This window comes from Chrysochloris asiatica, unplaced genomic scaffold, assembly GCF_000296735.1.
Source record: "Chrysochloris asiatica unplaced genomic scaffold, ChrAsi1.0 scaffold00048, whole genome shotgun sequence".
NCBI classification, from domain to species: Eukaryota; Metazoa; Chordata; class Mammalia; order Afrosoricida; family Chrysochloridae; genus Chrysochloris; species Chrysochloris asiatica.
The window spans coordinates 14,232,938-14,249,058 of record NW_006408566.1 but is presented as its reverse complement, the minus strand read 5'-3'; the positions used below and the strand labels follow the sequence as shown (position 1 = coordinate 14,249,058).

Here is a 16,121-nt window from a genome sequence, read left to right as displayed (position 1 = left end):
GCTACCAGAGCTCCTTTTAGCAGTACTAGCAAAGTTAAAAAAACACAAAACAAAACAAACCAGAAAGCAACAAATCCAGATGAGGGTACACAGAGATTAGAATTTTCATACACTCTTGGTGGGACTGTATGGTGCTTCCTATGAAAGTATCATATGACCCCCAAATCCTGTTACTGAGTAGAAAAGTAAGAGCCATGACACCAATAGATATCTGCACACCCATATTCAGTGCAGCAATAACAACAACAAAAATGGAAAAACAATCTAAATACCCACCATTGGAAGACTGGATAAACCAACTTTGGTATATACACACAATGAAATTCTGCCCAATGTTAAAGAATAATAATAAACCTACAAAACACCTCAGGACATGAATGAACCCAGAGGGTTTTATGTTGAGTGAAATTAGTCAATTACAAAAGGACAATTACTGTATGAGATCACTATTGTAACAAAGGAAAGATTTTCACACCAAAAGAAACATTCTTTGATGTTTACTAGGCACGGGAGAGAAGGTGGGGGTAATTGACTGTCTAAACAGTAGACATATGTAGAGTAACATGGGGAAGACAATCTACAACAAGAGGCAGGTAAGCACAGGAAAGGTGAAAGTAGTGCAAACACAGGGTGGAGTGCGAAAGTGAAATTGAATAGAGGTAAATACTGTTAACTGATGGTATGTGGAAGGGATTGCAATCATTTTAAAGACACAAAGCATATAATTTGTTGAATTTGAGACTGATGATATGTTCTGTAAGCTTTCACTCAATTCATAATAAAAGATTTTTTTTTAAATGATGGTGGTAGGGGAAGACACAGGGAGGAGTGCTAGTGACAAAGGCAACAGAAGTAAATGCTGTTACAGACACGGTCCTGCAATAGTGGTAAGCTATGGGAGGTGCATGGAGAGACACGCAGTCTGGACAGTTGTTGGAGAGAGAGAGAGAGTCTACCTACAAATACATGAAGATTTGACAAACAATCTTAGTACCCCCCCCCCCAAAAGGATAATAATACAGTCACCAGATGCTCCTCAGAAACCCTATACAGGGTCTCTATGAGTCTGAACTGACTTGGTGGCGTTCAACAACAACAAATTTACCTTTGCTGTAACTTTATAAATGAATGTGGTGGGGCATACAGAGTGCCAAGGTATGAAAACATTTTAGACATAACCAAAAATCTTAAGGGAGTGTGTCATTAGGCCAGGGGTGTCAGGACCACAGTCTTGGAGGATACCATGACAAATTAATATAACTTAGTTAAAAAAGACAGTGATTTACAGTGTTTTTGTTGTTAGTGCCGCCGAGTTGGTTCCGATTCATAGCAAGCCCCAGTATAGGGTTTTCGTGGACTGATTGGTGAGTTTGAACCACCGACCTTGTAGTTCAAACTGACTACAAGTCCTGTGCTTATCTGACAGTGCCACACCCAAAGCTCTTTACAGTGTGGCACTTTCTAAAAAAAAAATGTAAACAGAAATACCGTATAACCCAGCAATCTCTCTACTCATTATGTATCTACAAGAACTAAGAGTGAAATTAGTCAATCACAAAAAGATAAATGTTGAATGGCACCACTAATGGAAAAAAAAAATTTTTTTTTTTAAGTTTTCATACTAAAAGATATATTCTTTGATGGTTTCCTGGGTTGTGAGGAAGGGGAGAATAATTCACTGGCTTGAGAATACGCACATGTTAGCTCCGGTGATAGGAAAGGCAGTACACATGAAGAGAGAAGTTGGCAGAAGAAGGATGAAGACAGGTGAAGTCACAGATAAGCATGCAAGGACTAAGAAGATAGGAACAAATATTGTCATATATACAATCCTGGAAAAACATTTTGCAGTTAGCTACATGAACAGATGCACAGGCTAAATGGGTATGGAAGAGAGAGTGAGAGTATATTACAAATATGTAAGGGATTGAAAGAGAATATTTGTATACGGGTATTTACCTTTGCAACATACCTTAGCAAAAAAAGAAATAAAAACATAATAGGGATGGGCAACTTAGACATTGGCTACATAAAATGAGGGGGCTATAAAGGCACAAAAATGACTGGCTTACAAGTTTTCAAGAGAGAGTTTAGTTTCAGAGTGTGTGGGGGAAGGTAGATTCCCCACTGAATAGTTTTCATCTTGTCTAGTGAAACGAGATGGGATAAGATTCTTATGATTCAATAGTGTGTAATTGTTATCATGACTAATTGCTATTACCACAATAACATAAAGTGGAGAGTAGTTAGTCTTACATTGCAGAAACAGAGGACCCTAGGGCTATCAAGGGAGAAGAGCATGAGCGGAATCTAGTACCCTATCCAGAAAAGCAGCGACAGAGATGAAGGCAGAGATGGGGACATGGAGAGAGGGAGCAGCTGAGGACTCTAGACTCATGGAAAGAAAAAGGCTGTATGCTGGCAGCCAGGAGTCAGGCTTGCAGAATTTGCCTTGGGGTTGTTTAAATTATTATATATTCCTGAGTGTTTTTGTATGTATCAAAAAACAAAACCAGAGGGAATAGAAGCAAATACTGTTGACTGATGATGCTTGGGGAGGGGATTGTAATTATTTCAATGAAATGAAATACAACAGTATGAGTGCAAAACCGAAATTAAACTGTCACTCAATTCACAATAAAAGCTGAAAAAAAAACAAAAAACAAAACAAAACAAAACAAAACAAAAAACAGAAAAAGAAGACAACAAAGAAGGAAAAGGCCAAAACCAAAATGAATGTCTGAAAAGACTACGAAACTTGCTCTCCAGCATAGAGATGGTAAAGCAAATGGACAATATGAGGAGGTAAAAGAGAAAATTACAAAGGGCAGCTTGAGAAAACAATGTCCAGTATTTTAATGACTTATTCTAAGACCTAGAGTTAGAAAAACAAAAGGCAAAAAAAAATACTCAGCATTTCTCAAACTGAAAAAATTTAAAAAATTAAAGCCTCAATTTAAAATGGTGAATGATTCTATGAGCAAACTTCAATTTTGCAGAAAACATCAAAGAAGATAGAAGGAACACATAGTCACTATACCAAAAAGAAATGGTTGATAGTCAACCATTTCAAGAGGGAGCATATGATCAACAGCCACTAGTACTCTAGGAAGAAGTCCAAGGTGCATTGAAGGCATTGACAAAGAACAGGGCATTGGGAATTGATGGAATATAGATTGAAATCTTTCAACAAACTGATGAAGCACTGAAGGCAACTGACTGGAAAAGATTAAAATTTGTGCCCATTCCAAAGAGAGGTGACCCAATGGGATGCAGAAATCACTGGGAAATATCATTACTAGCCCATATAAGTAAACATTTCCTGAATCTATTTCAAAAGTGGCTGCAACAGTACGTCAACATGGAACTGCCAGAATTTCAAGCCAGTTCCTCTCTAGGACATGGAACAAGGACTGCCATTACTTATGTCAGATGGATGTTTGCTAATAACAGAGAATACCAGAAGGATGTGTACCTGTACTTATGCAAAGGCTTTTGACTTCATGGATCATGGCAAAGTATAGACAACATTGCAAAGCATGAATATTCCAGAACACTTAATTGTGCTTATGAGGAACCTGTACATAGATCAAGAGGCAGTTGTTCAAACAGAACAAGGGAATACTGAATGGTTTAAAATTAGGAAAGTTGTGTGCCAGGGTTATATTCTTTCACCAGACTTGATTCAGTCTGTATGCTGAGCAAATAATCTGAGAAACAGGATTGTAGGAAGGCTCATTAACAACCTGCAATATGCAGATGATACAACCTTGCTTTCTGTAAACAAAGAGGATTAAATAAACACCCTTACTGATGAAGATCAAAGACCACTGCTGTGGGTATGGGTTGGACCTCAATGTAAAGAAAACAAAACCCTTCATTGTTGGAACAATAAACAGCATCAACATAAATGGAGAAAATATTAAAGTTGTCCAAGACTTCATTTTTCTCAGATCAACCATCAACACTCATGAAAACAGCAGTCAAGAAATCAAATGATGTATATTACATTAGGGAAATCTGCACAAGACCTCTTTAAATTGTTGTAAAGCAAAGATGTCAGTTTGAGAACTAAGGTGCACCTGATCCAAGACATGGTATTTTCATTAACCTCATATGTGTGTGAAAGTTGGGCGGTGAATAAGGAACACTGTGGAAGAATTTATGCATTGAGTTATGGTATTGGAAGAGAATATTAAACATTCCATAGACTGCAAGAAGAATAAACCAATTTTTATTGGAAGAAATACAGCCAGAATGCTCCTTGGAAGCCAGGATGGCCAGACTTTGTCTCTCATAGTTAGGACATATATCAAGAGGGACCAGTTCCTGGAGAAGGATATCATATTTGGTAAAGTGGAGGGTCAGAGAAAAAGAAGAAGACCCCCAATGAGATAGATTGACACAGTGGCAGCAGCAATGGTCTCTAACGTAGCAATGATTATGAGGTTGGTGCAGGACCGGACAGTGTTTTCGTTCTGTTGTGCATAGGGTCACTATGAGTTAATGCTAACTTGATGGCACCTAACAACAATATATAGATTAAGTTTTGTTGTCATGTTTGACAGTCTTAAGTTGTTGTTTTCTGTTATTGGTTGTCAGTCCAGATGACACCTGTTAGCATTTTTTTAATAGTTGTTCTCATCATTATAAATTCCTTTAATTTATGTTTATCAGGAAAAATCCTTATTTTTCCATCATATTTGAGGGACTGCTGTGCTGGCAGTTTTTTCTTTCTTAGTTTTATGTGTGTCACCCTATTGCCTTCTTACCTGCATGGTTTCTGCTGAGAAGTTCAAGCTTCGTCTCATTGGTGCTCCTTTGTAGGTAACTTTTCATCTTTCCTGAGCTGATCTCTGTGTTCTTGTCCTCTCTTTCATTTTGAAAAGTTAGATTATGATATATGTTGGTGATTCTCTTTTGGATCTGTCCTGTTTGGGCTCATTCACCTTCTTGTATACTTATTTTCTTGTCTTTTATTATGTTAGGGAAGTTTTCTTTAAACAATGTTATTACAGTTTTCTGTGTGGTTTTTATTACCTTTTCCTGTTCTGGAATTCTGATCACCTATAAATTGTTCCTTTTCAATGTATCCCACATAGCTTCTTAGGCTGTCTTCAGATTTTTTTTTTTCATTCTTTTTGTTTTTTAAGTGTTCTTTAGCATACTAGGACTTAGAGATTTATATTCAAGTTTACTAACTCAGATTTCCATTGCTTCAGATCTGTTCCTTTGCACTTTCAATGTATTGTCCATTTCTGAAATCTTAGTAATAATTTCTGGATTTCTAATTGCAAGTTTTGTGTTGCTTCAAGTTTTTCATCTATTTTGTCTGTTTGTTCTTGTAGTGTTTTCCTGAATTGTTCTAATTTTTTTCTATGTTCTCCTTGCCTTCCTAGATCTTTCTGCCAATCCTTTTAAGGTTCATGAGAAATTTCTTTGATAAAAATCAACACTAGACTGGTCCCTATGAGTTGGAGGTTAAATATATCTCAACTATTTCACTTCTCTGACATTTTTTGCCCTTCCTTGATAACAATCACCACTCCTCCTCTCTTCCCTCAAGTTCCAGGGTTCTGCAACATGCTACAACATTCCACAAAACTCACTACTGTCAAAAGGAATGGCTCACTAAATTGTGGAGGCTGACAAGTCGCAAATCTATACTTCTGAGATCAGTTTGGAGGAATTTGCTCACCTACATAGTCTCAGGGGCTGAAGAATCCAAATTGGCAGGTTAGATGACAGGCTGTTGATGCACAGTGCTGCGGGAGATGGCAAATCAGGTCAGATGATGGGCTGAATGTCCCACAAACCAGAGATCAAACATCATGAGCCATATTCAAGATCCAAGGCTAAAGAAAACAAGCTTTTCAAAAGCAATCTTATAAATTGGGGTCAGATCATGCCCCCAAGGGAACTAAGGGTGGTGACTTGAGTCAAACCCTCTACTAAGTTTATGGCCATTCTTAATACTTGGATCCATCATAACCTTTACTCCTTAGCCTCACCTTAATCTTTATTCCTTAGTTCATTTCAACATGAATCCATAATCACAGACATAGAGGCTAGGATTTGCAGTATATCACAAAGTGGAAACATTTGGCTAGAAAGAACATAATAAATAACTAGCAGTTCCTCCAGTTGTTGTTGTTGTTGTTAAGTTCTTTTGAGTTGGTTCTGACCCATAGCGACACTGCATAGGATGTCTAGGGTATAGCTGATGAGCTTGAACCACCACCCTTGAGGTTCAAACCAACTTTACAGTCTAGCACATTAACCCACAGGGCCATATCAGGTAAATATCATTCCTTTGAATTCTTTTTCAGTTAGTTTCATTATCTTTTCCATCATTGAAATGTTTCTCGGTCATTTGTTTGAGCCATTCTCTCATTTCTTTGTATGAGCTAAAATTGTCTGTTGCTTCCAGGGTATTGTGGGTTTGTTGTATTTGTATTTAATCAATGAATATATGTTGATGTGTTCTTAGGCTCTCACCAACTCTCTTCTGTGGGTTTAGTTAGAAAATATAAGCATGTACACTGTTCTTGTTCACTGTTCATGTACTTGGGTTATGGTCATTTTGGCTAGTGTTGCCTGCTGTGTATTTTCGATCTGGTGATATAGGAGTTGGTATTAGCTCTTGCCCAATTGTTGAGAGTATGATGTGGCTTGGCTATATGAGCGTAGTTGCTGTCTCTTAATAGATGGCAAAGAGAACCCTCCCCCCCCCACACACACACACAAGAAGACAAACAGAATAAACAAAGACATGACAATGAAAAAATAAATAAAAACAGTCAGTAGCCTTCAAGAAGGACTTCCTCAAAGAAGGTATCATGCTTAGTAAAGTGGAGGATCAGTCAAAAGAGGAAGGCTCCCAATGAGACAAATTGGCACAATGGTAGTACCAATGAGTTCCAGTGTTGCAGCAATTGTGAGAATGGTGAAGGACTGAGCAGTGTTTCATTCTGTTGTGCATAGGTTCACTATGAGTTGGTGCCAACTTGATAGTATCTAACAAAAACAGCAATTTAAGAAAATGGAGATGTCTCATAGATTCTAAGGAAGGAGTAGTACAAGTGAGTCTCAGAACGGAAAGAATTAGATCACTCTAGGGATATCAGAAGAGAGTTCTGAACACTGTTTAACTGTGAGTATTTCTGTTAATAGGGTCATGTCTTATCGCAAAAGATTCTTGGTCTTTTCAGACAGTTCTAATTTATGAGACTCTGGGATAGAGAATCTGATTGGCCTTAACGTAGACACAGGGGCTCTCCATGAATCTCATCATATTGAGGTAATGCTGTTACTGTTACATAGTGTAGGTGTTACTGTTATGGCCTGTCCAGGGAATCGCTGTGAACCACATAGGCACACACAGAAACATCCACTACCTGTTCAAAAAGATGACAGCAGGGTCTATGGTATTGATAGTTCTACTTCCATATCTTTTTCCTGCTTGGGTAGGGTCACTTTCATGCAACAAACAATTGTGATACACTTATTCTATGCCAGGTAACCTGATATATGAGGTTAAGATTCACTACCTGTGCTTAATGTAGGGACCGTATTGGCACAAATAATGGAACATTGGTAAGTCCAGCAAGCAATTAATACTATTTATAATTATATCCTGTTTGGACCACCAGAGCATAAAAAATTTACAGTAGGTTAATTATAAAGGGAACATTTTATTGAAATTCTTGCTTGTTCATCATATAGGTGAGAATTATCAGAAATGAGAGGTCAGGGGATCTCCGGAAGTTATTTGGGTACCTACTTGTTTGAAGTGTAAATGACTTCTTCTTTTATTTCATTTCCTGCTCAACTACCAAGTCTGCTTTCCACTGGCTGATTTGTGTGAACATTCGGTATTAAGTGGATTATAAAGGATTATGAGCTGTAACTCTTCTTATAAGTAGTTTTCTTCTCTCCACTGAGAGTTAATTGTAGATTTCCGTTATGTGAGGTGCATTGTAGTGAATCCATCTATGTCATCTAGTCTTTGTAACTCCCACCAAAGAACTGTAAGGTGTAAGAAGATGCTGATAGTGTTATAGGATTCAGTCCTGAATGATAGTTAAAATGGTAATTGTGATTGTAAAAATTTGGAATTCTGATGTGGGTAAAAAAGGAGCCATTTCAGAAACAGAAAGGGGGAATCACATTACCATAAAATGTTTTTAAAAATTAAAAAGCTTGCAGTGGTCCTTTGGATCCCTGAACCTCCTCAACCCAGCAACAGAGATCTGTGATCCCAGAGGAATGGCAGAGGATCCAAAGAGCAGCAAAACCAAGAGACAGAGCACCAGACAGAGTGGCAGCCTTCTCAGCCCATGGAGGAAGGAAAGCTTAGTGTCTTTGAGCAGGAGGTTCACTTGTGGAGTAGGGCGCGTCCAGGTACTTAATTGGGGAGCTAGGCTTGTTTGACCCAAGGAGTTAGAGTTGGATGCCTTCAGGCTGATATAGTGGATTTGAGTGTCCTGTGATCATTTATCAGCTCAAAGAACTTTGTAACATTGTTGTAGCCAGGCAGAGGCCAAGAAGCCTGTGGCTGAGAGGCCAAGGATCAAAGAGTGGCCTGTCTGGGTACTGGACTGGGACTAGGCTGTCCTGACTGAAAGAATTGTGTCTTGAGAATTTCTAATTCTGAATTGTTAACTTGCCTAATAAACCCTGTGGTATCTAAATTCTGTGGCCATTTCAGTGGATTATGGAACCCAACTGAGCAGAGAGTACTGTGGGCAGCATGCTTGGTGTCAGGACTGGTAAAGTAGGGAAGAGGATGGGGACATGTCTAACCTCAGCCTTGTGGGAATCAGCCTTGAACTGATAAGCTGGTAATTAATTTGATTCTCTTTCTCCTCAGGGTAGGTCAGAAATAAGCCCCTACACACCCTTTTTCTCATGAGCTATCTGTCTATCTATCAATCGAAAAATCGATCAATAGATAAATAGATATGAACTCTAAAGTCCATTAAAATCATACTGTGAGAAACACTGTCAATATCCTGGATACTGCCTCGGTCCTTCTTAGTTACTGGTGGGTCAGTACAAACCCCTGACTAAGACCTTAATCCTGGTGGGTCTCCGGAGGGAAAACTGGGGCAGGCCACCTTATCCCATATGAGATCACCAATGAGTTATCAAGAGTGCTTACTGACAAACACTCAATAAATCCAGTCTGTACTCATTTTAGAGAGAATGAGACTTTTAAAATTTGATTTTGCAAAATCAGGCACCAAACCTGGAATACATGGGCAGATGCGCCACATAGCCGTCTTGCAGATAATTTTAAATCCTAGCTCGAAAGTCCCTTCCAGGTTCCTCATGGACTGTTGGAGATAAACACTATCCTTTGCTGTCCATTCATGACATATGACCAATAGAATTATTTCAAATTTATAAGAAATGCTTGACTTTAAGCTTCACAGTATAGCCCAGGAAAGCTGACAAAAAAGTGCTTCTTCCTGGTATATAAAGATCAAAGACTCTTTACAGATCTATTGCTCCATATGACCAATGTATTCAATGGAGTTAACAATCTTCCCAGACTTCCCTTACTTCCCCTTGATGGTTACATTCTTATTTAAAGTTCCTACTTCTGGAACAGGTTCCTTTCCCCTTCCCCTAATTCATCCTGCTCACCAAACCGAGGTGTGTAGGCCCCTGTTGCTATGTCAATCAACAATCTATGTCTGCTCTAGCAATTTCCTGGACCCCCTTATTCCTGAAGATGGACCATATTGAGAATTTATTTCTCACAATACTACTTGTAGTGGAAATTCATTAAGTTGTGAAGGAATAATTTGGCCAATTTGCTCCAACTTGGGCTAGTTAATCTTGATCTGTCAATAAGAATTTATGTACAGCCATTTTTTAATGGTACTAACCTTTGGAAGAGATATGAAAAGCCATTTGTTGAATTACTTCCAAATGTACTCTGTCTTGAGAGCTCCAGATTTATGTTGACTTGTGACTCTCAGCTAGAGCTGAGTTCTGTTGTGCTTTTTGATGGGAGAAACTGAATAGGAAAGAGAAATACCACTGGGAAATTGCTATTTCTTATTCAGGGGTAATTGATTACTTATTCTATATAAGAGTAAACTGCTGAGGAATGGATTGTATTCTCTGAAAAACAATAGCAACCTCTTAACATAATAGTGCTTGCTCAAGAAATCTGTCATGCTGACAGAAAAATAGATCTATTCTTCATGCTTTGTGTCACTTTATAGTTTCAGTTTTTGTCCAAATTGGTTTGGTTTGACTTGTGCACTAGACAATCCTAGAATCTATGAAGATTAAAACAAGAGATCATGCTTAAATTTCTTCTCTGAAAACATGTGTCTTTGTACCTCTTTGCTGACACTGTCTCATTCCACTAAGAATTTACACCAGCTTAGAACTCCTCAAAGAGTCCTGGTACCACTGTGAGTTAGGTGTTAGGTTGCTAACTGAAAGGAGATAGAGAAGTAATCTGACAAAGGATGTGGGTGACAGACATGCAGATCAAGAGAGGACAGTGGAGAAAGTCCCAAGATGGGTAGAAATAGACTATGCTGAGAAATGGAAAGAAAACTACTATGGTTAGGCTGGATCAGAGTGGGCAAGGGTAAAGATTGAGCTAGAAGTGGGCTGAGGCCAGATTGCTCAAGGCTTTGTAGCCTCATAAACAAATTTTAACATGATTCTAAGTGCAGATAAATCCATAAGAGGACCTTGTTGTATACTCATTGAATCCACAGCAGTCAACTCTATTCCAACTCATAACGACCTATAGGAAAGAGTAGAGCTGTTTCTTAGGGTTTCTGAGACTGTAACTATTTATGGGAGTGGACAACCTCATCTTTCTCTTGTGGAGTGGCTGGTGGGTTTGAATCACCAACCTTGTGGTTAGCAGCCCAATGCTTAATCCACTACACCACCACCAGACCTGCTTGAATGTTATATAGGGTATAGAAATTATATCAGATTTGCATGTAAAGACCATAATTCTGCTAGGCAAAGAACAGATTGGAGAAAGGGGGAAACAATAGAAGGAGGAGACCAAATAGAATCTCTTACATTATTTCTGCTGAGAAATTATGTTGGCTTGCACTAAAATAGACTGGGGAGATGTGGAAAGATTCAACAAGATTTGTTGCTGGATTGAGTGTTCAGGTGAGAAGTGTTAAGAATGACTCCTAGGTTCTTGGTTAAACAACTGGACAGATGTTGTTGACATTTACTCAGGTAGGAAGGATTAGCTATGAAACCCTCTTGGGATTAAATGAGATAAAGAACTCTTTTATTTAAGGTGCTTACAAGAGATCTAGTGGAGCTATAACATATGAGTTGGATACACAGAATTTAAGTTTAGAGAAAGAACTAGGTTGAATATGTAAATTTGGAAGACAAATATAAAGACAATCTTTGAGCTCAAACCTATAAATTACTAGTTGATTTTATTAAACTAACTTTGGAGTACGGTGTGTGGGTTATAAAATGAATAAAGAAAGATATTTCAAGTAAAGACAGTGATAAGATAAATGCACCAAAGCCAAGCAACAATAACACGACGACAAGTCCACTGCTTTCTGGCTATGAATTGATTCCTCATCATTGCAACCCTTATGATGGTTTTCTGAGACTATAAAACTTTATAGGAGCAGACAACCTCATCTTTCTCCTGCAGAATGACTGGTGGGTTTGAACTGCCAACCTTGTAGTTAGTAGTCTAGCACTAACTAGAGAGGACCACCAGGGCAGAGCCACCAAAGCAGGAATGCAACGAATGAGCCAATGGGCTTACTACCCAGTTGATGAGAAATAGGAAATAAAGTGGCTGGCTATGGAATGCCCTCTAACTTAAATTGTTGTTTTTGTTAAGTGCTGTTGGGTGGGTTCCGACCCATATCGACCCTGTTTACGTTTTCCGAGGAGCAGCTCATGAGCTTGAATCACCCACCTTTGAACAGCAACTTTGTAGTCCAGTGCATTAGCCCACAGTGGCACACCAGGACCCCTAACTAAAGTTGTTGTTGTTAAGTGCCATCGAGTTGATTCTGACCCATGATGACCTAGTGTAGGGTTTTCAAGGAGTAGCTGGTGAGCTTGAACCATCAACCTTGCAGTTCAAACAACTTTGCCGTCTGACGCATTAGTCCACAGTTCCCCACCAGTTAAGCACTGCCTATTTTGAATACCTTGGTCATATGGAGCAATAGATCTGTAAAGAGTCTTTGATCTTTTTATTCCAGGAAGAAGCATTTTTTTTGTCAACTTTCCTGGGTTATACTGTGAAGCTTCAAATCAAGCATTTCTTATAAATTTGAAATGATTCTCTTGGTCATATGTCATGAATGAACAGCAAAGGATAGTGATTATCTCCAACAGAATAACAGCCTGCCATTTGCTACTAAATGTGGCAAAAGTAGGTCTCCAAAAAGGCACACCTGATGTTCGAGGTGCTGTTGCCACGGTAATCAGTTTCCACCCATAACTACTCTGCTCCAGTGAGAATGAAGAGGAATGGAATTAACCAACCCACAATTCATTGGCTTTCTGGATCGCTGGTCTCCCCATCCATCACTCCTCCTCACAGTGTCCGCCCATACAGGGCCCCTGTAAATATCTCATCACCCTTCACCTGGCACAACGAAGCAGCCCAGCGAGGAGGCTGAGAGCCTTTCTAGTTAAAAGAACAAGATATTCTAGACATTATACACGCCTGTTTGAAAAGTGTACACTCCACACTGCAGAAAATTGATGCCTTTCCAGAGTTATCTGCTGTGGCACCTGACTTAGTAAAAGGGATTTGGCTAACTCTTAGCATCATCATTGTTTGTCACTAATAATCATCTTACTATCCCTGGAGTAATATGTCTCTTTTTGGAATAATAGCATATGGTCCTATTAGCTTTCTTTGCTTGGGACCCATAGATATATATATTTTTTGTTCTATAATGCTGTGTGTACATTTCCAACTGAGAATTAAGAAAGTGATTATAATTTGAACCAGAAAGTTAACATTTAATGTGTACTGATTATGCCTATTTTAATATTTCACAGAAACGAAGATGCCGTCAATCAGATGGCCGTTGTCCCCTTCCCGATACCATCACGTTCCCCAACTTCACTTGAGGTAAGATGGCCCCTGTTGTTAGCTGCTGTTGAATCACTTCAGCCTCATGGTCCTGTTTGTGCAGGACAGAACTGCCCATAGGGTTTTCAAAGCTGTAACCTCGCAGGAGCAGGTCTCTAGACCTATACACCTCTGGGTGGATTCAAACTATCAACCTTTTGGCTTGTAGTCCAGTACTTTACTGTTTGTGCCACCCAGAGAATCCAATTTAGTAAATATGGTGAATTTATCAAGGTCATTTCCCCAAAACCTAAAGAGTTCCCAAAACCTTTTTTATTTTCAGTATGTGGTATCCCAAATTCAGAATTTATTGACTAGGGAATTTCCAGGATGTAAATTGAACACATTTGAGATTAGATTTTGAAGTAATATATTAATTTTATCACAGACATATTAGAACCTAACCAGATAAGTGCTCTTGTTGTTACTGGGGACTGTCAAGTTAATTTGGACTCAGGACCACCCTATGTGACAGACCAGAACTGCCTCCTACAGTTTCCTTGACTGTAATCTTTATGGGAGCAGATCACTTGGTCTTTCTTCCATGGAGCTTCTGGGTAAGTTTGAACTGCCAGCCTGCAGGTGAGCAGCTGAGTCCTAAACTGTTATGCCACCAGGCTCCTTATTGAAGTTACCTTTTTCAAATTGCATTCTGGTTTCTTCTACATATACAATTCTGTCCTAATTAGATATAAAAAAGAAATAAAAGAGAATTCTGAAATATCTAATTAGGATCACAGGTGTCTTTACATAATTTTTTTAAACGGAAAAATTATTTGTAAAACAGGGTTACTATCATATGCATCTGATTTTCAAGTCGTCTGCATATAATGACTGTCTTCCCATTTAAGGTATTCTCAACACATTTTTTAGGTATTGAACATATTTTAATTCTCAAAGAAATGAATATATATAGTAACTAATCAAACAATACAGAGTTATTAGAAGAAAACATTTTTGTCATTTTCCTTTCTTACATTCCTGAGAAAGTTAGTGCTTACTGTTTAGTATCTCTCCAACGCTTTCCTTTGCTTCTGTAGCAAAGATAAACACACATATAAAAGTAATATCTTACTTTCAGTGAAAATTCATACGGTAAAAAGTTTGTGGAAAAATTAAACTAAAAGATAATGGAATTTTTCCAAGAGCTTTTTGAAGCCCCCTCTTATACATTACTTTTATTAATTAAAAAAAATAGTCAATGAATGTGTATTATATGGCAAACACTGTTTTGAGTATTAGCAATATAGTTGTGGATGGGCTGTCTGCTGTGGTTCATCTTACATGTGAGGCAAAAAGAAAATTTACTAACGTAAATAAATGGAGAGGGTGATCAAATAGTGACTGTTGCCTTTCAGAGAATGAAAAAATGCTGGCCACTTTGATTACAGTAAGACACTTGGACAATGTGAAATTTAAATAATATGTACATGATAAGAAAGATGAAGCCTTTCATTCTTTTGTCATATGTGCCAGTTACATTCAAAGTAAGAGACAGTATTATTGTTTTTGCACTTTACAAAGAAGAGATTGTGATTTAGAGAGATTAGATAATTTACTGATAAGAGGTATGCTGTTCATTATTCCCTCCTCTGTACCTGGAATTTGGACTGCAAGGTGGCTTTGAAGTGCAAGGTCGGCGGTTCAAGCTCACCAGCCACTCCTTGGAAACCCTATACAAGGTTGCTGTGAGTCAGTATGGAATCGATGGCACTTACCAACAACAACAAATTTGTATAGCTATGAAACATAAAGGAAATGATGTATATAAAGCTCTTAGAACCGCACATGATACAAAGAAAATATTCATTTAATATGAAATATTAACTTTACTTATTCAAATGTTTATATTATATCCTCAAGGTTTACATATATTATACTATATTTGTTATTTTCATATTTTAACTTGTATAATTACAAAAATGTTTCTGTAGTAACTAAGGAAACCATTATTAAGTTAATTGTAAAAGACAAAATTTACTAAGATCTTAATCACTGCAGAATCAATAGGAATAAGGTAGAAAATAACATGATGCCATTCATGATCATAATAAATAATCATACTCTGAAAATGTAGATGGCTGATTTTATTTTTAAATAAAGTAGACTAGTGTGGTGCTGTAGGATAAGCACTGGACTGGATGTTAACCACAAGGTCAGTGGTTCTAAACCAATAACTGGTCCTCAGAAATCCTATACAGCAGGGTGGTGAACACCTGTTCTATATGTTGTTGTTGTTGATAATTATGTATGGCTCAGGAATTATGTTATAAATATCCAAATGGCCCTTGGCAGATAAAAGGTTCCTCACCCCTGGTCTACATAGTCGCTATGAGTCAAAACCAAGCCAACTGCACTTAACAACAACAGCAAAGTAATAGATGTAAAATTGAAATAAAGCCTTTGTTAAGTTTTAAGAACTTTTTCACAATATTTAAATCAAATTTGAGTGTGCCATTATTTGATTTTCTTTTTCAAAGATAATTACAGCATATGTATATTTATGGATAATTACTATTTTCTCTAAAAGGATATGTTGCGTCCTGGTGTGGCGCTGTGGGCTGGACTGCAAGCTTGGTTTGACCTGCAAGGTCAGCAGTTCAAGCTCATCAGCTGCTCCTCAGAAACCCCATATGGGTTGCTACAGGTCGGAACTGACTCGAAGGCACTTAACAACAACAAAATGATGTGCTATGTGATGTTTCTATTGCAGTATCACAATTTGAATTATATTTTCAAGAGGGTATATAGTTTTAGTTCCTTCTCTGGACTGTTGACTTCTCGTAACTGCCACCTGTGGCTGGTCTAGGAAGCCTGTAGATATGCTTTCGTTCCTCAATCATTTAATCACATCCTCATCCCTATACATTTGCCTTAGAAGCCCTCCTGGATAAGTTGGATAAATTCTCTTCCCCATATTGCTGTTTCTTTGTCAGTGCTTAAGCATAATGTTGTTAAGTGCCATTCAGTCAGTTCCTACTCACAGGTATCCTGT

At 38.1% G+C, this 16,121-nt stretch overlaps 1 protein-coding gene across 1 annotated transcript in view; it reads left to right on the top strand.

Annotated features, from left to right (window-relative positions):
* Positions 1-16,121, top strand: part of INADL (InaD-like (Drosophila)) — a 383,821-nt gene that overhangs the window by 288,396 nt on the left and 79,304 nt on the right. Inside the window, exon 28 of the mRNA XM_006862480.1 lies at positions 13,054-13,126. Coding sequence (XP_006862542.1) covers positions 13,054-13,126 — 73 coding nt within the window. The remainder of the gene's footprint in view (positions 1-13,053; positions 13,127-16,121) is intronic.